Below are 25,357 nucleotides of genomic sequence, written 5' to 3'. Positions count from 1 at the left end.
TGAAGTGTGCGGCGTCACCATGCCTAGATCAAAAGAGCTGTGTTGTGTTGTCTGTGTTGTCTGTGTTGTCACTGAACTACTTACTACGTCCTACTTACTTACTCGTGAAGTGATTTTAATAACGTGGTGGTGAGGTGTTTTGCATCACGTGGTGCTGACGTGTTTTGAATTACTTGGTGGTGAGGTGTTTTTATAACGTGGTGCTGAGGTGTTTTGAATTACTTGGTGGTGAGGTTTTTGAATCACTTGGTGGTGAGGTGTTTTTATAACGTGGTGGTGAGGTGTTTTGAATTGCGTGGTGCTGAGGTGTTTTGAATTACTTAGTGGTGTGGTGTTTTGAATTACTTGGTGGTGAGGTGTTTTTAATGACGTGGTGGTGAGGTGTTTTCAATCACGTGGTGCTGACGTGTTTTGAATTACTTGGTGGTGAGGTGTTTTGAATTACGTGGTGCTGAGGTGTTTTGAATTACTTGGTGGTGAGGTGGTTTGAATCACGTGGTGGTGAGGTGTTTTGAATCACGTGGTGCTGAGGTGTTTTGAATTACGTCATGGTGAGGTGTTTTGAATTACGTCATGGTGAGGTGTTTTGAATTACATGGTGGTGAGATGTTTTGAAGAACGTGGTGGTGAGATGTTTTGAATTACATGGTGGTGAGTTGTTTTGAATTACGTGGTGGTGAGGTGGTTTGAATTATGTGGAGGTGAGGTGTTTTGAATTACGTGGTGGTGAGGTGTTTTGAATTACGTGGTGGTAAGGTGTTTTTAATTATGTGTTGGTGAGGTGTTTTGAATTACGTGTTGGTGAGGTGTTTTGAATTACGTGGTCGTGAGGTGTTTTGAATTACGTGGTCGTGAGGTGTTTTGAATTACGTGGTGGTGAGGTGTTTTGAATTATGTGATGGTGAGGTGTTTTGAATTACGTGGTGGTGAGGTGTTTTGAATTATGTGGTTGTGAGGTGTTTTGAATTATGTGGTGGTGAGGTGTTTTGAATTACGTGGTCGTGAGGTGTTTTGAATTACGTGGTGGTGAGGTGTTTTGAATTACATGGTGGTGAGGTGTTTTGAATTACGTGGTCGTGAGGTGTTTTGAATTATGTGGTGGTGAGGTGTTTTGAATTACATGGTCGTGAGGTGTTTTGAATTAAGTGGTGGTGAGGTGTTTTGAATTACGTGGTGGTGAGGTGTTTTGAATTACGTGGTGGTGAGGTGTTTTGAATTATGTGGTGGTGAGGTGTTTTGAATTATGTGGTGGTGAGGTGTTTTGAATTACGTGGTCGTTAGGTGTTTTGAATTACGTGGTGGTGAGGTGTTTTGAATTATGTGGTCGTGAGGTGTTTTGAATTATGTGGTCGTGAAGGGTTTTGAATTATGTGGTGGTGAGGTGGTTTGAATTACGTGGTGGTGAGGTGTTTTGAATTATGTGGTCGTGAGGTATTTTGAATTACGTGGTTGTGAGGTGTTTTGAAATACGTGGGGGTGAGGTGTAATCGTCCCAAACTTCCAGCCTGCTCCTACCCCTCCTGTATGTATGTGCTGAGGGTTTGTTTTTGTTTTTTAATATATTTTTTCAACCTAAATTGCTTATAAAAATGTAATATCACAAACACTACAAATTTGTGTAAAATAATTGTTTGTATTATGATTGGTGTAAATCAGGACAAAACAGAAACTGATGTACATTCATTATCCTCAGCTAAAACAAGCCCATTCCTCTGCAACGGCGCGTGGTGAGGCGAGTGTAGAGAGCCGAGCCAAGCTAGTACACATATATATATATATATATATATATATATATATATCTATATATATATATATATATATATATATATATATATATGTATATATATATATATATATATGTATGTATATATATGTATATATTGTTACAGACACGACTTTGATGTTAAGGTGGGCCGAGCGGAATGGCCGTCGTGTCCGCACAAATTACCCGATTGTACTCGAACTTTGACGAAGCCGCGCTCCGCTGGATCAATAAGAAAAAGAAGACACCCGGCTGGGTTATAAAATGACGACACCAGGGATACGGTTCTCAAGACCTCCGGAGGAGATTATATTCGTGCGGAAGGTCAGATTACAGGGACGAGAGGTACAACATAGAAAGACAAGCACTTAGACACAATCTTATATTATTCCCCAACAGACGACAGGCAAACGGGACAAGGCTGACTCACACGGGGGTTGATGAAAAGGACAGCGGGTATCGATGGCTCAAGGTGCACTCTTGGCTCAAGGACAGGGTCGACCCGGTCCGGTCCAGAGATGCGGAAGGTTGCACAGCGCTCGAGGTGGTAACGTTCTTTCACAGGCGGGTTCTCTTCCTCTCAGCGGTCGTAGGCAACGTTCTTTCTCCAGCTGGGGGCGCATCTCACGTCACATCCGGCGCGTGGCCGCGTATATCCGGCGGGGAGTGACACGCCCTCGGCTCGTTAGCTCCGCCTCGTGGAATCGGCACGTTGCTTCTCATTGGGTGCGTGCGGGGGGGTTTACCAGGCTCCGCCCTTGACGAGGAGCTGACAAGGAGCCCCTTCGTGGTAACCCCGTGGAGCGCATGGTCTGGAGCGCATCGTCTGGAGCGCATTGTCGATGGCGGCGAACCGAGCCGGTGGGAGGACGCACACTCCCCCCCGCGCAGCGCCGTGCCCCTCTGTTGTTGTAGACGGGGAAGAAGATGGGAGGAGGTATGGGAAAGGTCCTAAACTCACTACTGATGCCATATAATCACATTCTGGTGCAACGAAGAGTCATAATTAATGGAAACGAGGCCTTAACTGACATAGAATAAGAATAACTAGGAAGATGTCCGAAAGTTGTCTACGTGTGGTGCGGTGGACCTGGGCACGACATTTAATGGGGGAATAAGGGGAAGGTCGGCTCTACTGATTGTTATTTACATGCAATGGGACTAGGGAATGGGGGATTGGGGAAAGTTGGGGAGTATTGGAGAAAATAGGGGAATATTTACAAGCGGATATGGAGGCCAAATTCCATATTCGCAACAATATATATATATATATGTATGTATATATATATATATATATATATATATATATATATATATATATGTATGTATATATATATATATGTATGTATATATATATATATGTATGTATGTATGTATATATATATATGTATGTATGTATATATATATATGTATGTATGTATATATATATATGTGTGTATATATATATATATATATATATATATATATATATATATATATATATATATATATATATATATATATATATATATATATATATATATATATATTGTTGCGGATATGGGATTTGGCCTCCATCCATATCCGCTTGTAAATATTCCCCTATTTCCCCAATACTCCCCAACTATCCCCAATCCCCCATTCCCTAGTCCCATTGTCTGTAAACAACACTCTGTAGAACCGACCTTCCCCTTTTTCCCCCATTAAATGTCGTGCCCAGGTCCACCGCATCTCACGTAGACAACTTTCGGACATCTTGCTAGTTATTCTTAGTCTATGTCAGTTAAGGACTCGTTTCCATTAATTCTGACTCTTCGTTGCACCAGAATGTGATTGTATGGCACCAGTAGTGAGTTTAGGGCCTCCCAATACCTCCCCGCATCTCTTCCTCATGGAACTACAACAACAACAACAACTACAACAACAGCGGGGGGCGGCGCGGCGGCGGCGCGGGGAGTGTGCGTCCTCACTCCGGCTTGGTTAGCCGCCATTGCCCATGTGCTCCGACGGGGTTACCACACAGGGGCTGACTGTCAGCTCCTTGTCAAGGGCGGAGCCCGGTAACCCCCCCGCACCCAATAAGAAGCGGCGGACCGATTCCATCTGGCGCGGAGCTAACGAGCCGAGGGCGTGTCACTCCCCGCTGCATATACGCAGCCACTTACCGGAGGTGACGTGAGATGCGCCCCCAGCTTGGAGAAAGAACGTCACCTCCTCGCGCTGAGAGATACCTCCCGCATCTCTGGACCGGACCGGGTCGATTCTGCCCCTGAGCCAAGGTGCACCTTGAGCCATCGACTACCTGCCCTCCCCTGCCATCAATCCCTGTGTGAGTCAGTCTTGTCCCGTTTATCTGTGGTCTGTCGGGGCTAAGATAAGACCGTGTTTAAGTGCCCACCTTTCTATGCTGTACCTCTTGTCCGTATAATCTAAACGTTCTGCAAACCCATATTATAACCTCTTCCGGAGGTCTTGAGAACTGTACCCCTGGTGTCGTGTCATTTAACCCAGCCGTTGTGTCCTTTCCTTAATTGATTTAGCATAGCGCGATTTGGCCAACGTTCGAGTGTAATCGGGTAAACTGTGCGAACACGGCGGCCATTCCGCTCGGCCCACCATAACATCAAAGTCGTGTCCGTAACAATTGGTGTCGGGAAGTGGGATAGGTCCCGGAGCGCGTTTCACGCGCTCGAAATTATAACAGCGAAATTTGATTGTGTTTTACAAAAAAAAAAAAAAAAACCCGAATTTTGAAAGTCGCGCTATGGCAGACCAAGACGGCTGGGTTCCGGTAGAGGAGAGTGAGGCAGAGTCGATCCAGGACCAAAATGAGGGACATGAGGAGAGCGAAGCAGTGAGGGTGGCAGGGTCGCAAAATAGCGTCGTCGCGCACGAGGTTACGGGCGCGCAAAATGGCGCCTCGCACATGGCCACGGCGTCCACGCCCGCGACCGTAGTAGCGCCGCTGGTAGATTTGAACCTTTTTTTTATGCAAATGACGGCCCTTATGGAAAAGAATAGTGAGCAATTGGGAGACCAAATTAGAGGTTTGAAAAGCAGTATGGGACAAATGGGGAAGCGGATGGATGCTCAGGGTGAGCGATTGGAGGGCCAAATGGGGGTAATGAGGGACGAAGCGAGGGGTACCGGTGAGGGGTTAGACAATAATTTTAAGGGATTAGACAAGAAATTTGGGAAGTTAGACGACAAATTTGAGGGGTTAGACAATAATTTTAAGGGATTAGACAATAAATTTGGGAAGTTAGACGACAAATTTGAGGGGTTAGACAACGGGATAAAAGAGGTGAAAAATGGGTTAATGGGGGTAGAAAACAGAATGGCCGCTCAAGAGAATCAAATGGAAGGGATGCAAAAGGGGTTAGAGGGGTTAGAAAACAGGATGGAAGGCAAATTGAGGGACATGAGGGACCAAGCGGAAAGGGAAGTTAAACAAATGGGGCAGCAGATAGAGGGGGTCAGAATGGGGGTAGAAACTAAACTGGATGCTCACAGGGAGGAAATGGAGCAGATGAGGGTGGCATCTGGGCAGGAGATGCAAGTGATGGGAGAGGAGATCAGAAGAGGTGTGAGTGAGGAGGTCGGAGGAGTGCGCGAGGAGTTGAGGCACTGTAAGGAGCGCATGGAGAGGGAGGTGAGAAAGGGGACTGTAAAATTGCAAGGGGGTATAGAGGAGTTGACGCTGGGAGTAGAACAACTGACAGTGGGACAAAAGGAGTTGGGGGAGCAGGTAAAGAAGAACACAGCGGTAATAGAGGGTTTAAAATCGACACAGAAGGAGATGAAAAAGGACGTAGGGGTAATTAAAAAAGAGTGTCAGACGGTACATGAGGACCTGACGAGGAAAATGAACAAAGTGGTAGAGGTGATGGAGGTTAAAGAGCGGAAGGTGCGGGAGCACTTAGAAAAAAATAAAGTGGAGTTAGAGGAAGAACTTAAAGGGGCGCACGAGGAGATGAAGGAGGTGAAGCAGAAATTAGAAGAAGTGGAAGAAGGGGTGAGCGAAATTAAGAAGCGACGGAGAGAGGATAAGAAAGAGATAAAGGAGGAAGTAAAAGAATTGGTCCAAAGTCTGTGTTCGGATCGTGATGATGTGCTCATTAACCGGGTGAGGGATTCGCAGGTGATGGAGGAGAAGCGAAGAGAAAGAGGACCCGGTGTAAGTGGTGACCAATATGGTCGTGCGTATGATGCGCCAGGTGATTTAATAAGCTTGGGGGTCGAGATGTTCGTGAGAGGCCAAGAGTGAGGTGTATGGCTGGTCCGGAGGGTATGGAACGAGAGGTGCGAGGTGTGGGTGAGCAAGGTTGTGGTGGTATGGAATGGGTAGCGGGTTGCGGAGGTGTGACCCATGCATCGACACCAACAGGGGTAGTTGTTGGAGGGACCGGGGAGGCACGAGAGCCCCTTGGGGGTAATGTACTGTGGGGGCCCGGCCGGTTCGGCCCCGCGCTGACCCCGCAAGGGGTGACGCACGGGGTCCGGCAGGCGGGCAACGACTCGCATACGAGGTGGTCCCACAAGGTCCCACTCGCGCCGTATGACGGCGAGATTGATCTACGCGCGTACCTGGCGCAGTTTGACTGTGTGTGTAAGGGCAACGGTTGGGGTGAGGACGAAGGTGGAGTACACCTGGTGGCCGCATTGCGCGGCGGCGGAGGTGCTGACGGCATTACCAGCGGGTGCTCTCACCCTGCCAGCCCTCCGCGACGCCCTAATTAATCGATTCGGCATTGAACAGCAGAGCGAGCTTGTTAAAGCTCAGCTCGCGCTGCGAAAACGCAAGCCCCAGGAAGCCATCGGGGAACTTGCCCACGACATTCGCCGTGCAGTGGGGATCGCACATGCTAGCATGGCAGCGGATTCCCGGGAAAGCCTGGCGCTGGACCATTTTATCCAGGCCCTCCCGGATATTGAGCTCCGGCAACAGCTCGCCATGTGGCGCCCGCAGACTCTGAGCCAGGCGGCTGACGCTGCGGCCCGTTGGGAAGCAGCGAGGCCCCTGGCCCGGGGGGGCGAGCGTCTCGCAATGGCGGTCCGCCAGGTGGGACCCCCGATGGAGGGCGGACCCCTTAGGGGGCCCGCCCCCGACGTGAGTCCTGACCTGGCGGGCATGGTCCGGAGGCTGGTGGACCAGCGCCTGGCGGGACCTGGACCATGGCAGGCGGCCCCGGAGGTGGCCCGCGGTGGACCACGAGCGGGTAATCCAATTCGGACCTACAGGGGGGGAAATTTGGAATTCCGGAGACAAGCACCTTATCAGGTGAGGTGCTATACTTGCAACCGTCTGGGTCACCTGGCGCGGCACTGTCGAGCCACGCGCCGGGATGATCCCCGGCGGTTGAGGTCCTCAACTCCGCCCAGAGGGGAGCGGGTTAGCCGACCCCAGACACCCCCCCCCCCCCCCCCCGCCAGACCCCGGGAAACTAGAAGGTGTCGGGCACGTAGGGCGGTGTTCGGCAGAAGAGGATGGAGGAGAGCCCTCATTGACGCGACAGGTCATTTATTGTGGCCAAATTGGAACCGGTAGCCTGACAATCAGATGCAAAATTGCCGGCGTGGGGGTAGACGCCGTAGTGGACACAGGAGCTAGCGCCACGATCATCAGCCTTGTGGTCCTTGATTCGAGCGCAGGTGGCTGGGATAAGATCCAGCGCCTGCAAAATTATAGTTTGCAACTTGCTACCGGGGTAACGGCCCCGATCATAGGGCGTGGTTCTGTGACCCTCAAGTTAGGGTCGGTAAGGAGGGAGATAGATGTTTGGGTGGCGGAGGTGTGCGACCCATGTTTAATAGGGTTGGATTTGTTGACTGCCAGCGGTTGTAAAATCGACTTGTGCCGGGGGATCCTGCAGGTGGGAGTAGAAGAGCTGCCGTTAGGGGGAGTGAGCACGGCCGAGAGAGCGGAGCTGGAGGCTTCCGAGGCCGTGACCATCCCCCCAAGGGCCGAGGCGATAGTGCCGGCCCGGTGGGCAGCTCGCCCAACATGGCAGGAGTCCTGCAGCCTGGTCGAACCGGTGGCAGCGCAGTCCATACCGGGTTTAATCGTGGGCCGCACCCTTGTAAAAACGGACGGACCGGTAGTGGCCGTCCGAGTAATAAATATGAGTACAGAACCACGCACTATAGTAAGGGGCACGAGGGTAGCTGGCTGCACCCCAGTTGAGGAAGTCGCGACAGTGAGGGGCGAGAACGTCCAGCCGAGCCGACCCCGGGGGGAGCCTTCAATAAGAAGTAGGAATTGGCCCGATCCCATTTGCGAGATGGTAAATCGTAGTAGCGTAGAGTTGGGAGGTACCCAGAGGGAGGCCTTACACAAACTGGTTGGGTCCCATTTGGACCTCTTCTCCCTGTCCACCGAGGATATTGGACGTACGGGCCTGGTGAAACATCAGATCCACACCGGTGAGGCCCGGCCTATTCGTCAGGCCGCCAGACGGCTCCCTTGGAGCAAGAGGGCGGAAGCTGATGAGCAGGTTGAAAAAATGCTCGACGCAGGCGTGATCGAGCCCTCGGGAAGTCCTTGGATGTCACCTGTTGTGCTGGTCAAAAAGAAGGATGGGACCACGCGGTTCTGCGTGGACTATCGCCAGCTAAACAACGTGACACTCAAGGACTCATATCCCCTGCCAAGGATTGATGACACCCTCGATGCCGTTGCGGGCTCAAATTGGTTCTCGACTTTGGACCTCAAGAGTGGGTATTGGCAGGTGGAAATGGATAGGGCAGGGGAAGGAGAAAACGGCATTTTCCACAGGTAAGGGACTGTATCAGTTTACTGTGATGCTGTTTGGTTTGTGTAACGCCCCCGCCACCTTTGAAAGATTGATGGAACATGTACTAGGCGGCATGCCATGGCAATCATGCCTGGTGTACCTGGATGACGTCCTAGTACATGCCAAAACGTTCCCCCAGGCAGTAGCTAATTTGGACCAGGTGTTCGGGTGCCTCAGACAGGCAGGGTTGAAGCTGAACCCGAGTAAGTGCACTTTGTTTGCAAGAGAGGTGGCCTATCTAGGTCACGTGATCGGCCGCGAGGGGGTAAAAACGGACCCAGACAAAATGAAAGCGGTAGAGGAGTGGCCTGCACCACGTACCATCAAAGAGGTGCGGGGATTTTTGGGACTCTGCTCCTACTACCGGCGCTTTGTGGCGAAATTTGCGGAGTTGGCCCGTCCCCTCCACCGGCTTATGGAGAAGGGGACGCGATTTAATTGGACACGGGAGTGCCACGAGGCCTTCCAAAAATTGAAGGGGTGTCTGACATCCGCACCCCTTCTAGCGTACCCCACTAGCAACGGGGCATTTACCCTGGACACGGATGCGAGCCAGGAAGGATTGGGCGCAGTTTTGTCTCAGACACAGGAGGGCGTGGAGAGAGTGATTGGTTATTATAGTCGGGCCTTAAGTAGGCCCGAGCGAAATTATTGCGTCACTCGCAAAGAGTTATTGGCTATGCTGGCTGCCATGAACCATTTCCACCCGTACTTGTACGGGCGGAAATTTTTGGTTAGAACTGACCATTCCTCCTTGCAATGGCTCCTTCGGTTCAAGGAACCAGAGGGCCAAATTGCAAGGTGGTTGGAAAAGTTGCAGCAGTACGATTTTGATGTGGCCCATAGGGCCGGGAAGGCCCATGGTAATGCGGACGCACTCTCTCGGCGTCCTTGTCTGGGGGAAAACTGCAAATTTTGTGCGAGACACGAGGAGAGGGAACAATTGGGCGATTCGGACCCGACCCTCGTTGTCCGGGCAACCCGGGTGAGAGGGCCAATTTTGCCACTAACCGCAGATGAGGAATTCGGAACTTTAGCATGGAGCACGGCCCAGCAGGAGGATCCTGTCCTGGGGCCAGTGTTCAATTGGGTCAAATTGGGGCAAAGACCAAAGGGGGAAGAGGTCACCCCCCTCGGGGCGCAAACAAAGGCATATTGGGCTCAGTGTCAGACCCTGGAATTGAAGGATAACATCTTGTATCGCAAGTGGGTGGAGGTTCCCTCTGATAAAACTTCCTGGCTGGTGGTAGTCCCAAATAAATTTAAGACCGATATATTGCAACAGGTGCATGGTACCCGCCCCGGCGGCCATTTGGGCAGGACAAAGACGACATCGCAGGTATGCCGGAGGTTTTATTGGGTGAATATGGGGCGCGACATACAGGACTGGTGTTGGAGATGCGACGCCTGTACTGCCAAAAAGGGACCAGCACGGAGGATGAGGGCCCCCCTTCAATTACACCAGGTGGGGGCCCCCCTAGAGCAGGTGGCCATGGATATCCTAGGCCCACTACCCCGCACCCGCCTAGGTAATAAGTACATCCTCGTTGTGATGGACTACTTCACCAAGTGGCCGGAGGCCTATGCCCTCCCCAACCAAGAAGCAGGGGTGGTAGCGCAGGCCTTCGTGGAAGGATTTGTGTGCCGGCATGGGATTCCACAGGAGTTGCACACCGACCAGGGACAAAATTTTGAGAGCAAATTGCTAAAAGATGTGTGCAGTCTCCTGTCAATTCGGAAAACCAGAACAACGCCTTTAAGGCCTCAATCCGACGGGATGGTGGAGAGATTCAACCGAACTCTCATCCAACAACTGGCACTGTTCACCGCCACCCGTCAGGATGACTGGGACGAACATCTCCCTTATTTGCTCATGGCCTACCGAACCAGCCAGCACGGGGCCACCGCATGCAGTCCAGCGTTGCTTATGTATGGGCGGGAGTTACGGGCTCCCGCCGACTTGCTATGCGGTCCCGTTCCAGACACAGTGGTTAACCCGCCGAGGGAGGGGTACGCACGTCACCTAGAGGAAGGCATGGAGCTAGTCCATGCCTTCGCCCGCCGCCAACTCCATCTGGCGGGGGAAAAGATGAAGCGCAGGTACGACGACCGGAGCCAGGGGAGTCAATACGCTCCGGGGATGAAGATTTGGTTCTTTAATCCCCGGAGGCGGAAGGGAAGGTGCCCAAAACTCACCTCCCCCTGGCAAGGCCCAGGAGTCGTCCTGTCGCAAATCTGTGACGTGGTCATTAAGATCAAAATGGGGCCACGAGCCCTCCCTCGGATCGTCCACGCCGACCGGATAAGGCCTTACACCGGCGAGCAGGCGCCCCCGTGGATTGCCTCGGCTTTAGATGCCGAGGCGGGACCCAGTACCTCTGAATAAGGGGGGCAAAGGAGCTATAGTTTATGGGGTTTATGGCAGTGAAAACTAGCCCGGGTGGGTTAGGTTATATTGTGTGTAGGGATCTAGCGAAGATGACATTAGGTAACGTTAAGGTTAGTTAGTGACTGATACCTGTAGTGGGGACGCAGGTAGATTAGTATGGATGATAATGACGTGGGAGCGCAATAGTTTAAAGGGACGACTGGGAAGCGCAAGTTTCAGAGGGGAGTAGTTAGATGAGATGATGCTGTGTGAGAACTGGACAGGTGTGCAACTGGACAGGTGTGTGGAGCAGTGTATGAGTAGTGAGTGTTGTGGATCAGCGCGAATGCGCTTGGGGAGAGAAGGGTGCAGGTGGCACCAGGTGTGAGAGCACAGGTGTGCAAGTGCAGGTGTGTGGAATACATGGAGTATTGGAATGAGTGGTGTGGAGAGAGTTGGAGTAAGTGGTACGGAGTGGTGTGCATGGTGCGAAGGTGTGGATGGGGGAAGAGTGGACCCCTATCACGGATACCCGGGGCGGGTAGTGTAAGTGTTAGGTAGAGGGTATAGGTAAATTGTGGTTGGATATTGGCATTTGTGGTGCGGTTGCAGAATGGTATTGCGGATGGGTGCATTAGTGTTGTGGAAATGGCTGGGCGTGTAGCCTGTTAGTGTGTGTAGTTGGTTGGGCACTCCACCACTGTGAGGATGTCGGCCAGGTGAGGCCGCAGGTGGGCTCTGGGAGCCGTTAGTGTCAGTGGGGCCCGAGGATCCGGAGGACGGACCCGGGTAGCCCAGTGCCAGAGAGGGCACCGAGTGGGGAGAGCGCCAGAGGGCCTTCCCCAGGTAGTTAGGTTAGGGTAAGGAGCAGGTAAGCTCGGAGGCAACTGCAGTGGTGGAGGTGTGCAGGTGGGTAGACCTGCGGGGAGAGCTACACGTCGCGGCCCAGAAATTGTGCGAGGGCACCGGGAGATGAATCGGGGGAGTGAGACCCCAAATTGAAAAGCACCACAGTTTGGTCAATGGGAATTGGTTTTTAGAACCCATAGTGTAAGAGGGCCAATGGTTTGGCAGGAGAAAGACCCCGGGTAATGTAAAGTTGTTAAAGTCATTTAGGAAATAGTTAGGATTGATGAACCTGTCGCACCATGCGCAGCCACTTACCTGTGGTGATGATGACTCCACACCTGTGTTTCTTTGTTCTGTGTGCAGGAAATGAGAATTGCTGTGTGGATTGGTGAGACGCATCACGACGTGGATGAGACATTGGGGTGATTCCATCTCTCCCTTCCTAGGAGGGACTGATGATGAATTTGTGATGGCAAATTATGGAGATGGCAAATTTTGATGAGAGTTGAAAATGGCAAATTTGATTGGTTAGGAGGGAGAGAAGACGAATTTGGTTTATGGGAGGAACGGGGAAGACAGTAGGGACGTTTGTTGATTTGTAAAGTAGATGTTTATGGGTAGTGTTGTGTTTTGTGGATACAGTAAGGGGTAAGGGAGGGGCAATGTAGGTTACCTGGTGGGGGGGGGGGGGGGGCGTACGGTAGGAATGTACCTGTCTCACCTGGTTCCCATGTGCCCCCAGTGTGCATTACCTTATGTTGCGTGCACTTTTGCGCCCTTACCACCTTACTCACTTGTCTTCTTCTTTTGTCTCCCACCTCCGAGGATCTGGCTTTGGGCCAGAGAGAGAGGAGAGAGAGGTGCTGGCTCCGCAGTTGTGGGCCTGCACTTTCGCTGCTTGCTGCCGGGATCGATACACCATATGGACCGCAATTATTGTGGCCGCCCACCATGGACCGCAGTTCTCTTGCGGGCAAGCACCACCCGTGGATGGACCTATGGGTCAACGTGGCACCTATGCCATACAGGTGAACCACTTTTAGTTGGCCCCCTGACGGCCACAATACAGAAATGGACGCGGTTGGCGCCTTTCTTTATTTTTGAAAGAAGCCAGAAGGCCAAGTGCACCACATGAAGGCGAGACCAGCGGCAGAACATCGGCCGGCTGCGACACCACCAGTGATTGTTGAACGCTTTATTTGGTGCACCAGATGGTGCTGACTGTACATGATGGGGTGGTGCTTTTGGTGCTTGGATGGGGTGCTCTGCACATTATTAAAGGCCGTAAGGCCACAGAGCACTCGTGGGTTGGTGTATCGATGCTGGCATGCGTGCTCTCTCTATGCATAACATCTGCATGTATTCCTCCAAAAACAGGTCCTGGATCGTAGTGTAAATATCAGTGTAGTCTTATGTAAATAATGCTCCCTACCGGCTGTATGTTTAGTTTGAGAATTCTTTCCGCGATTCGGTTATCCTGTGGGTGTGTTTCTGTGAGGAGAAGGGTGCAACGTCGCAGGGGGACATATTTACTCATTTGTAAACATCTGTAAAACTGTCGCACTCAGGGTAGAGTTAATAGTAGAGGGAACTACATCTGAGTGCCACACTAACGTAGGTAAAGATTTATCGGGTCGGGACGCCCCGAGGTAGAGAAGTGTGCAATGTTGCGGATATGGGATTTGGCCTCCATCCATATCCGCTTGTAAGTATTCCCCTATTTCCCCAATACTCCCCAACTATCCCCAATCCCCATTCCCTAGTCCCATTGTCTGTAAACAACACTCTGTAGAACCGACCTTCCCCTTTTTCCCCCATTAAATGTCGTGCCCAGGTCCACCGCATCTCACGTAGACAACTTTCGGACATCTTGCTAGTTATTCTTAGTCTATGTCAGTTAAGGACTCGTTTCCATTAATTCTGACTCTTCGTTGCACCAGAATGTGATTGTATGGCACCAGTAGTGAGTTTTGGACCTCCCAATACCTCCCCGCATCTCTTCCTCATGGAACTACAACAACAACAACAACAACAACTACAACAACAGCGGGGGGCGGCGCGGCGGCGGCGCGGGGAGTGTGCGTCCTCACTCCGGCTTGGTTAGCCGCCATTGCCCATGTGCTCCGACGGGGTTACCACACAGGGGCTGACTGTCAGCTCCTCGTCAAGGGCGGAGCCCGGTAACCCCCCCGCACCCAATAAGAAGCGGCGGACCGATTCCATCTGGCGCGGAGCTAACGAGCCGAGGGCGTGTCACTCCCCGCTGGATATACGCAGCCACTTACCGGAGGTGACGTGAGATGCGCCCCCAGCTTGGAGAAAGAACGTCACCTCCTAGCGCTGAGAGATACCTCCCGCATCTCTGGACCGGACCGGGTCGATTCTGCCCCTGAGCCAAGGTGCACCTTGAGCCATCGACTACCTGCCCTCCCCTGCCATCAATCCCTGTGTGAGTCAGTCTTGTCCCGTTTATCTGTGGTCTGTCGGGGCTAAGATAAGACCGTGTTTAAGTGCCCACCTTTCTATGCTGTACCTCTTGTCCGTGTAATCTAAACGTTCTGCAAACCCATATTATAACCTCCTCCGGAGGTCTTGAGAACTGTACCCCTGGTGACGTGTCATTTAACCCAGCCGTTGTGTCCTTTCCTTAATTGATTTAGCATAGCGCGATTTGGCCAACGTTCGAGTGTAATCGGGTAAACTGTGCGAACACGGCGGCCATTCCGCTCGGCCCACCATAACATCAAAGTCGTGTCCGTAACAATATATATATATATATATATATACACACACACACACACACAGACTTGGCATTTAATATGGAATATATGTTTTTTCTTGACTTGGGTTTACTTTCTTAACTCAGTTTATCAATCTGGTGAGTTTCTTTTACACTTTGGTGACTTATTTGTTAAAAGAACCATGTCACTGATTGTCTGTCGCAGCAAGAAGTCAACAACAGGATTATATCACAGGTGGCGTGGCAAAATGTACGGACAGGTACATTTGACGATTGGCTTCACAATCGGGTATACAAGGGTTGTTGCGTTCTGTATTAGTGGAAAACAACTGCTGCATGTCTCCAAAAGGTATTGTCGCTTCCTCTGTAGATGGTCCGTCAACTCGACAATGCTGTTTGTCATGGAGTGGTGGCTTTACGAAATTACGGCATGAAGCAGCGTGCTATTGCTCGGCAGTATGGCATCACTCAACGTCAGGTGTCAAAGATCCTGAAACAAAATGCTCAGAGGGGTGTCCCTACTCCAATACCGAGGCCAGGACGTCCCCGCAGAACCACAAGGCGGGATGATCGCCAGCTGCACCGGTTAGTCCGCAATGGCCGTACCAAGTCAGCTAATCGGCTTAGGGCTGAGTGGCAGCAACTGACAAATGTGCCTGAATCCAGAAGGCTGGTCAACCAACGACTGGTTCAAGCAGGCTATCTTGCCAGGCATCCCCTGAGAAAGCCACGCCTGACCAGACAACACCGCCAGCGCTGATTGCAGTGGGCCAGAGAGCACCGTCAATGGCAGCCAGGACACTGGAATCACGTGATCTTCAGTGACGAGTCTAGATTTCTGGTCTATCGTCAAGATGGCCGCGTCCGAGTGCGCAGACAAGTGCATGAAGCCTACAGCAAAGATTGTATAGTGCCAAGAGTCCAAGCTGGAGGTGGTGGAGTGACCGTTTGGGCTGCTTTTCATGCAGGGGGCAAAACTGACCTGGTTGTTCTGGTTGGAAACCTGAACCAGTACAGGGCCATTCTGGAAGAAACATTGCTTCCATTTGCTCGTGCAGCCTTTCGAGGAAACTTTGTCTTCCAAGATGACAATGCACGGGCTCATCGTGCTCGCATGATCCAACACTTTCTTGCTGACCGTGGTGTAGAGCATATGGAGTGGCCTGCCATGTCTCCGGATATGAATCCGATAGAGAACTTGTGGGCATAATTAACGCGTCAAATCGACCACTTGGACCAGCAGCCTGCCTCTGTGCGTGATTTTCAGCAGGCTATTGTCAATGCATGGCAAGCCATTCCTGTCCAAACCTTGGCAAATCTCGTGAACAGCATGCCTCAATGTGTACGTGCTCTCCTGAATGCTCGTGGGTGTTACACGAAGTACTGAACTGTAATTTTACTGTCCGTAATCCCAGTCGTAATTTAACTTTTGTTTTTGTTAAAAAAAAAATTGGCTAATGTGCAAAATAAAGAGATACTTCTGGAAAACGTACAGAAGTTTAACACAGTACTGTCCTTGCATTGAGTTCGATATCAGTTTACATCACTTTCAAGGATCAATTTATTTGTTTTGAAATGTCAAATGTGGGTTTTGTTTCTTTTAAAGGTCACATTAACAAAAGCTAGAATAATTTCAACATAATTCCAATGAACTTTTGGTTCTAAGACATCTTGAAAAGTAAGTTCACCCCCACAAAAAAAATATTCCATATTAAATGCCAAGTCTGTATATATATTTACAATGACCTTCAAAAGGAAGAGCCACGCCAAAGCTTTTTGTATGCATTTTCTACACATATCACACATACACACATATTGCTATACATACTTGACTGATATACATGCCTGCTGTTTTTGTAGACTCACAGAAGACCTTTGTTGGTCGAAAGCTTGTCAAAAATTAAAGATCGAAGTCCTGAAGCTACGTCCACGTCTGATTTAATCTCCCGATTATTTATTCAATGCAAATGAGACGCCCTGCTCGTACTGTGGAGTTTCTACTATTTCTCACAGATATATATATAGATATATGATGAATGAATGAAAGAATCAATCTCTGTCTGTTGACAGAGTGGCCGGGCTGAGGCCTCCGGGACGGAGGTGACGCTTTGTTCTCGGACTTCTGTCCACAGGAGATCGAGACAGCGCTCGTCACGCTCTTATGTCGTTGATTATTATCTCCGCCGATCGCACCGCACCCCCTGGTTTTGGTTTGCACTGGCGGGAACGATGGTCTGTGTGGCAGACAGGCTGTTGGTTCCTTGCGGGTTATGCGGTTTTTACCGTGTGAGACATAATCCATGGCTGGTGCTCACCATTAAAGCGAGGAGGTGCCTTGATCAACTTAATAGACGAGTTTGGTCCTCATTGGTTAGATTTTTTGCAGTATGCCCTCCTGATGAGAACGGCATGGTGTTGAAGTCATGGGGACTCACTCCTATGGAGGAGGGGTCCAATTGTATGACCATGCATTGTGGCCCTTCGGGGTCAGGATGCATGTGTTTTGATTGACCATGTGCTTCAGCCTTTGGGTTGAGGTGCATGTGTGTGCTAATGGGACAGCCTTGATAGATGGTGTGCCTTGGCCATGGGGTATTGTATTGTACAAAGGCCATGGGGTACAAAGTATTGTCGCGCAGACCCTTCGGTTAACACTAGGGCTCGCGGATGGACCAGAACGGATTTACTTGAGGCGACGACCAAACACGGATTCGGCTATAAAACGCGGGAGGAAGAAGGAAAGTGGAAGCTGCGGTAAAAGCGTGTACCTGTGGAAGGCGAACGAACTCAAACGGCACAAGATTTGCAGGGAATGGAAAATAATACAAGGGTTTATTTGCAAAAGTCGGGACAGGGAAATGCGATACGAAATAAAAGTCCTAAGTTGGGATCCCACACACCTCACTTCAGAAACAGACACAGGAATGAGTTACGAAAAGAATTGTCTCGTCGTGTAATGCAAAATGTTCTGTGGGTGCGGCCTTATCACGTCTGTAGTCTTGTCTGTCGTCGTCCCACGTGGCTCCCTCCGTCTGCCTCCGAGCACCAATCCAAAAGCACCACGTGTCCAATGCACCAAAAGCACCACGCGTCCAACGCAGGCTAGCGAGCTCCACACAAGGTCGGTCTCCAACACGAGGCACAAAGGGACAGGCACGGAGAGATTGCAGGAGGAGAGAACAGCGTCGAGGAGAGGAACAGAGCCAACAGGAGTCCAAGCCAAGCGCAGTGCGAAGCACGATCCAAGCCACGAGGGAAGAGAAGGATCCAAGTCAAGCACGAACCGGGCTAAGAGAGCTGGCCTCAATGTCGTCTCTGAGAACAAGCTCTCGAATCGGTGCAGCGCCCCCCTTATATCACTTCACCTGGTGACGTCAGACCGAAGCTTCTCGTCTTTCCCCGAACGTTCCAGCATCTTTCCTCCAATCAATCCCCTCCTAAGTTGCGTCCTCGTGCCTCCGGCGCTGATTGGCTGAGGTTCGCGCCTTCGGCGCCAACCAATCACTCGTTCCCTGTAGCGTGGCGATAGCTCGTGTCACTCTATGGTGCTAGGCCTGCCGGAGGTGTAGCTGGCTGCGGGCCATGCGGCGGTGCCCCGAACTGGCCTCTTGCCTGTTTTCTTCCGAAGTCCTTGTCAGGGAAGGGAATTATTTAATGTTGTACTAAGGGCCTATCTAAGTGTCTATGTTGGTGTGCATTGCCATAAAGGACAAAGGTTTGATTACCAGGTGTGACACACAGGGGCTGTTATCTTTAATCACTAAACTATCTAACACTCGAACATCCTGGTATGTTCACAAGCAGACATCTTAACCCGACAAACCGGACTAAACACACACAACTTATTACAGGTAGATTCCCTTTCGCGACAGTCGAAGCATGTTACCTATTCAGATCTACCTGACTCTCGATATTGCTTTACCCTACCGACATAACAGTATTCAGAACCAGATAGGCTTGTTCCTCACAGAGATAAAGCCACAATTGCACGTTCATTGGGATTATTGCAAACGCATCACAGGTAAAGTGAGTAATGTTCGTAATAATATGGCATTGTCCCATAATTGTGAAATTCTCTATGACACGAAAGTGAGACTTCTGAGGCCTTTAAGGGGGACCTCTGAGGCCTTCAACCTTTAGATTTTTTTCATCATGGCACATATGGCGATTGAATGACACAAAATTATCAATGGGCTTTCAGCACCGTTTATGGGGCACCCTTAGCACCCAACAGTTACCTGCATGGTTCGGGTTATGTAACACTATTAAAAACGGGGCTACAAAGGATGACATTTTGGTTCCATATGATAAAGGCTTTCACTTTTTTGAGGTTGTGCTGCTTAGAAGCCAAATTTGCAAATGCAGAACTTTCATTCACTTTGCAGGCACACGAGAACCGTTCCCATGTTTGTTCCGGAGTCTTCGTCATTATTGCAGAGGTTAATGAGGTAAGTGCAAACGTATCAATTTCATCATGGAATCCAATTCATTCGTTGTTCTCAATGGCAGTTTGGGTAAAACTGGTGAATTGATCTCGCTCATCATGTATGTGCCTGTTTTGTTTGGTCCAGTTGGTTGAAAGGACGGAGACCGGAATACACAGACCTGAGAGTTGTTGCACGTGGTGAAGGACGTGAAGGCAAGATTTAAATGTAGTCCATCAGTATTTTAATTGTAAAATTTTAATTGTTACTTGCCTCACACATTGTACCATCCACTCCATGAACAAAAATGACGTCAATGGAAGGCAAAATTGAGTTATTATGCAAAAAAAGATGGTTGTTTGAAACAAATGCCCAAATTGGCTACGACGCCAGTCTACAAATTGTAACGGACAATTTTACGTTGGCAAAAAATGGCTTTAATAATATGTGTGACCTCTTGACCTCAACACAAGCTTGTAAACGTATCATGACCAAATTGTATGACCCATCTCTTTCTGCGTGGTGTTGCGTCATCCATCGGCCACGAAGGGCCACCTCCAGTTGATCAATAGATTTTCAGGTGACTTTGCGACCACAAACACACCTTACGAGGAAGCCCAAGTATGCTAAATCGGATTTGAGTCTGGCGATCGTGAGGGCCTCTCCATGCAGGTGATGATGTTTTCAGAAAATGCAGTGTTGATGGCAACATGCAGTGCAGTGTTACAGTGTTGAATACAGTTATGGACATATTCAGAGGAAACCTGGTGGACAGGTTGGGAGTGTGATGAGAACGAATTGGTTCGAGTTTGGTGAATCTCCGGATCCGGATACCAGAATTTTTAAAAAGTGATTCTTGACCATTGAAAGATGGGGCCAAAAGCGTGATATGATATGAAATCATGATATTAAATAAAGTTACAGATTGATTGGCACGAAACATGTGTTACGGATTCGGCCCTAATTATGGTTGTTATTGTTATTATTGTTGGTTCTCAGTAAGGGTTATTGTGGTTAAAAGGTTTAAAAGCGCTCATGACAAAAATGATGCCGGAAATCGGATAGGGCACCGGAAGAGGTGGAGCGAGGAAGAAGAGGCGTGAAGAGATCGTGAAAAGACGTTTTTGTGGAAGCTCCGGACCGAGCGGTCAAGCGTACAGTGCGAGTGAACTTTGCGTCCTTGAAAGGAAGTTCGTGCGATAGGTGATATCGCCGGAGTGCTGTGGAGCCTGGGTAGTCGGGTATCTGCATTGAGGTTCCGGAGTATCCTTGCCTCAAAGCCCCGGCTCGAGTGAAAGCCGTCCGCCATTTCGCCACGTGCGCTACCTACAGTGAAAAGGTTTTTGTCGCGTCGGCCGGGCATTATTCCCCGGTGAGTTGCCGGGGACGGCGGTGCAAGAAAGTGGCTTTTGAGGATTATAAAGAGACTCGCTGATTGAACCGCAAACGTGTACGTCGGAGCGCATCTTTGGGAGACTTCCCATTCCACCGCTATTGTGCTGGGTGTTGGACCACGTGACCTATAGGTTGCTTCGATCGACCACGCCTCAATTGATTGTGATCGGACATTGATCCAACGATCGCTGGAGCGAATCGACCTCGCCTTGGAGGGGTACAGAGACATTGGGGGAGTGCTGTGAGTTTGGGTTAAAGGACAAGATAAGGTGGTACCATCTTAAAATAGTGATTGTAGGGTGAATTGCTATTATTATTTGTGTCGTGATTCCGGTGTGATTTATAATATATTATTGTTCGTTCATAACCCTTGGTGTGGTTTCATTATTGGTTTGATTGATTTCAACCAAGGATAACATATCTTTCTGCTGGGGACCCTCTCGGGGTTCGCAGGTTTACCGAGACCAGGGGATAGGGGAGGTCCCCGTAACACTTGGTGGACATGTTGGGTGTGTGACAGGGACGAATTGATTAGATTTTGGTGAGGATCAGTGGGAACAAATCTTTAACTGTTCAGCCTGGCGGGGGTATGCACTCCACCGAATGCCATTCCAGTTTGAATTTGCATCACTCAGGATGTGCTGATGACTATTTTATTTATTATTCCTCTTTTGTATTCACCTTTAATTGTGGCATTTTCATATAACTCTTGGTTCTTATCACCCTTCCATATTTTACTACTCAGAGTAGTTTACTTTTGGCCAGATGTATCAATCTGTCTTTGTAATTATTACTGAACAGCCAATAACTTGCTTATGGAAATAACATTGTCATTGTTTTCATGAAAATGGAGTGCAGCGGGTTAACAGAAATTTTCCTGTCTCCCTCGCCAGTCACCAGGGTGCGTTCACAAGGCCACGTTCAAGTTTGTTTCAACATTGTGACAAAGGATTTGAAGAAACTAGGTTATGAGACAACATCATCCTTCCCTCACATGTCCGTCGAAGGCTTTGGATCCTCAGGCGCTGGTGCTGCCTCTCTGTCCTAGATCGAGGCCAGGATATGTTACAAGGGGGCACTGCATCAGTGGCGAAACCACAGTCCTTCGAAAATGGTGCACGCGTGTGGCCAAACTCGTAACTGACTTTGCAACATACGGCCAACCTGGTCCAATATGAGTATGACGAACGAACAAACCGGGCCGAGTTGTTAATGCACATTGAAACAGCGATTTGACAATTGTTGCAGACATAGTGTTTTGTTGTAACAATTTCTCTTTGGGACCAAATGTAATTTCTACAGCATTACTTTATTTCCTTTAAGCCGCGAGGTTATTCTTTGCGGAATGCACTCGCACCTCCGTCCGCAGCTTATACTGTGGGGACTTGTGGGTTGGGGTGTTTTTCATCACAATCTGATAATCGCGTGTTGCTCCTGACAGTAGCTCAGTTTTCCAAAGGTTAGAATCGAAATCCTTAACCCTTCTGCCTTGGGCTGGATTCCAAGTTACAACCTCCGCACCACTTGTCTATTGCTGGAGCAATGGGTGACCACAATACACACGCACACTCTTTACATAAAATTAATGATGAAGGCTTATAAGTTTTTATTACTTGAAAAATCCAAGATTTTTTCAAATTCGTTTTTCTCAGCAACCGCATGTCCGATTGAGACGAAACTTTCAGGGTAGGAGCGACGTCCATGCAGAATGTTTTTGTGATAATTGTGACGTCATAGATCACGTGGTTTGGCAGTCGTCTTGAATTAAACGCAAATAATTAAAGAGTATTTCTCGGAAACTGCTGAATGGAAAAATTTGAAACTTGGTAAAAGCATGATAATGATGACATCATAGGTGAAGTTGTAGACCAGCCAAAAATGTTTTAATGGAATGTCATATCGTAAAAATCTGAAATTGCATGCGCATGATCGATGATCCATTTGTATTGAAATGTTAAATTTATGACATCATCGGTCACATGGTGTGGCAGCCATATTGGATTGAAGGAAAATATTAAATAATTATTTTTCTGAAACCGCTTACCCTATCTATGCGAAATTTTACAAATATCATCTATCATCATTGTTGCATATAGTTGGAAAATGATGACGTCATAGGTCACGTGGTTTGGCAGCCATATTGGATAGAAAAACAAACTTTATCCGATCAAGATGAAACTTCACAGATGTGATCCTCTACTCATACATATGCAGAGTGTACATTTTTGATGTCATATGTCATGTGGTTTGGCAGCCATATTAGCTTGAAAGCCGATATTTTTTTAAAATCCCTTCTCTGAAACCGTTTCACCGATAAATGTGAAACCTGTCTTGTCTGATAAAAATGTGATACTTGAGAACGGCTGAAGCGATTTAAGTCAAACTTGGTTATTTTTGGACAAACTTGGACAAACCAGAAATAAAGGAATAAAGAAAACAAATGGAGTGAAAACTGAGTACACCCTTTGGGCGTATGTCGTCGCCGGGCCCCCTTCGGCGCCTGGCGATGACGTCGTGCAGCGCCTGTAGGTGGAATAGGGAGGGGCAGAGGACAAAAGTTCAAGTCAGAACTCTTTGAAGTTTGCACCTGCCAAATGTGACTGTGATTTATCGAAATGCTCCCACTGATAAATTATACAATAAAATAATACCAGTTGTCAATAATTTTGTTTACTTTGGAAGCAATATTTGTCCAGTTGGTGTGATTGATGATATTCGTAGACAATTGAAATGGGCTGGCTTGGCATTTTATAGTCGAAGTAAAATAGAATTTGATGCGGATGCATCGATGGATAGGCATGCACCCACGCTAGATGTCAACCCTCTGTTACGTTTGATCCCAATTAAAGGTCACATTAAAAAGTATTGGTCACTTGAGATAGAGTGTGCAAGAGGGAAAAGAGAGATAAGTCGAAGAAAGAAAACTGCAGATGGTTCTAACTCGAGTTATGATCTGCAAAATGATTTTCAAAGGGCCCATGACCTTTGACCTGTTGAATCCACTGAATCAGTTCATCTTTGTATCCCAGTCCATAGTTGTGCCAAGTTTGGTCTAAATCCCTTCAGTGATTCACAAGTTATCGCGGTATGTTCCACGCACGCACGGACACGCACGCACAGATACAGCCGGACGAAGAACCCAAAAACGCAATGCCTTCCGCTGTGTAAGTATAACAACTTATGGTGCTGTAACGATGCTTCACTGAGTACAAAAGGCCAAGTTTATGATAATGCCCGAATACATTCAACATTATTATATGGTTGTGATGGATAGACGCAGAGTCATTGATGAATAAAATCTTTCCTTTTGACAGCAATGCTTTATAAAGTAGGCCCATTGCAGGTATGGAGTGGTAGGATTCGGTATACAACGGCGGAATGGATTCAATATGGCGCTTACTTTTTAATTATGTTGTTGTATGACCTTTGGAAATATGAAGAATGGTATTGTTGCAGTCGGACAGGTCATGCCAGCTGCCAAAATCCACCATCACTGCTCACCTCCACACATCTATTCCTTTTTTCCTACTTGTGGAAGCAACTTCCATGTTCTCTTCAATCTCATTCTTCCCTCTGGGTTTTGAAGAAAGGTGTTCACCACCATCTCTGATTGTCCCCAATTCAAAACCATAGTCTTTTCTTCACACGTTAAACCACCCCTTCTACCCCCCCCCCCCCCCCACTAACCCCAATCCCTCCTCCTTCCAAATTTTCCATTTTTTTTTTTTTTTTTGTATACAAGATCGAAGCTCGTGTAAGAGCTAACATCAATCAAAAAAAAAAACGGACACACAAAACATACAATAAAAGGAGCGGGAGGCAAGATGTGGGAGAGAGAGGAAACCACACAAGTACAACAGCAGAGAACAGGGACATCGGAAGATCTGTGTGAGGGAGAGGGCTGTGGGGGGGGAGGAGGAGGCATGGGAAGTTTTCCCTCTTGAAAGTTTCCTTCTGAATCCATCTTGTCGACCCCGTGCATCCTCTCCTGCCCCCATTCCTCCCCACACGCATTGTTTGTCCCTCTAAATTGGTCTTCAACTCTGCTGTTGGTGCCCCCCACTCCCACTCCTCTAACCCCCCTCTCTCTACTCTCGACTTTAACATTTATCCTGATCGTTTCAGTGTACTCATAGTAACTGAGCAGCTCTTCCACGAACCTTGACTATATATACAAAAAAGCCTTGCTCAAGAGGACTGCAACTGGGAGTTGAGGATCAATGTCATGTGACGATTCACCGAGAAGAAGAAGATTACACTATCCCATACAACCATCGAATGGATCACGAGGAGTAGTTGCAAATACGTTTTTCTTTACAAAGTAATTGCAATGCTTTTGTTTTTTGTATAAAAGTTTTTTTTTAACGTCATGTTTATGCAAATTCGTTTATCAGCATTTTAAGTTAAGATTCTGTCTGGCAGGATAGACAAGGACACACAGACATCTAATCTGTCCAGCCCGGGATCGAATCCCGACCCAGCTATAAACTGCCGTCCTGGTGTTTCACAGGCAGAGTGATTCATCAGTGTGAGCGCCGTCCCTCAGATGGACGTTACACGGTCGTCACATCTGCCGACATTAGTTGGTGGACGTTAAAGATCCCACGATGTTCTTCACAAGGAGTAGGCGAGCTTTCGCCGGCTGATATGACCCCATATGAAAGGTGGGCTAATGGTGATCCTCAAAGAAGAAGAAGATAGTTTTAATTATTGTTATACATTACCTTGGTTACCATGGAAACTACCAGTCTACCACGTTACGCACCAGGTTGACAATACGTGTCGAACAGGTGAAAAGGGCGAGTTTTGAAGCAGATGTGGCAACGATTTATTTACTGTAAGCACTGTCGTAGATTTCTGTGGAGGAGGGGATTTAAACCCTAAATTTAACCCCTTTTTTGGTTTGTCACAAATCGCCGATAAAACACGGCCAGGTTCGAACCGCCGAACTCGCAGACGGATCCCAATGTTTGCACATTCCAAGTATGATTGAGGAAGTGATTAGATAGTGGCATATCGAGATTCTAGTGCAGTTCGATATGCTGG

General features: G+C 48.7%; 1 protein-coding gene across 1 annotated transcript in view; it reads left to right on the top strand.

Moving 5' to 3' along the window:
- B9D1 (B9 domain containing 1) overlaps nucleotides 1–22,961 on the top strand; it is a 31,653-nt gene extending 8,692 nt beyond the window's left edge. The window contains exons 5-7 of the mRNA XM_068114974.2: nucleotides 18,878–18,940; nucleotides 19,064–19,131; nucleotides 21,205–22,961. Of these exons, the coding sequence (XP_067971075.1) occupies nucleotides 18,878–18,940; nucleotides 19,064–19,131; nucleotides 21,205–21,359 (286 nt within the window). The 3' untranslated portion in view covers nucleotides 21,360–22,961. The remainder of the gene's footprint in view (nucleotides 1–18,877; nucleotides 18,941–19,063; nucleotides 19,132–21,204) is intronic.
- Nucleotides 22,962–25,357: the final 2,396 nt, after the last annotated feature.

The sequence above is a fragment of the Myxine glutinosa genome, chromosome 5 (assembly GCF_964187855.1).
Source record: "Myxine glutinosa chromosome 5, kmMyxGlut1.1, whole genome shotgun sequence".
Classification (NCBI taxonomy): domain Eukaryota; kingdom Metazoa; phylum Chordata; class Myxini; order Myxiniformes; family Myxinidae; genus Myxine; species Myxine glutinosa.
This window is presented reverse-complemented; position numbering and strand designations above follow the sequence as displayed.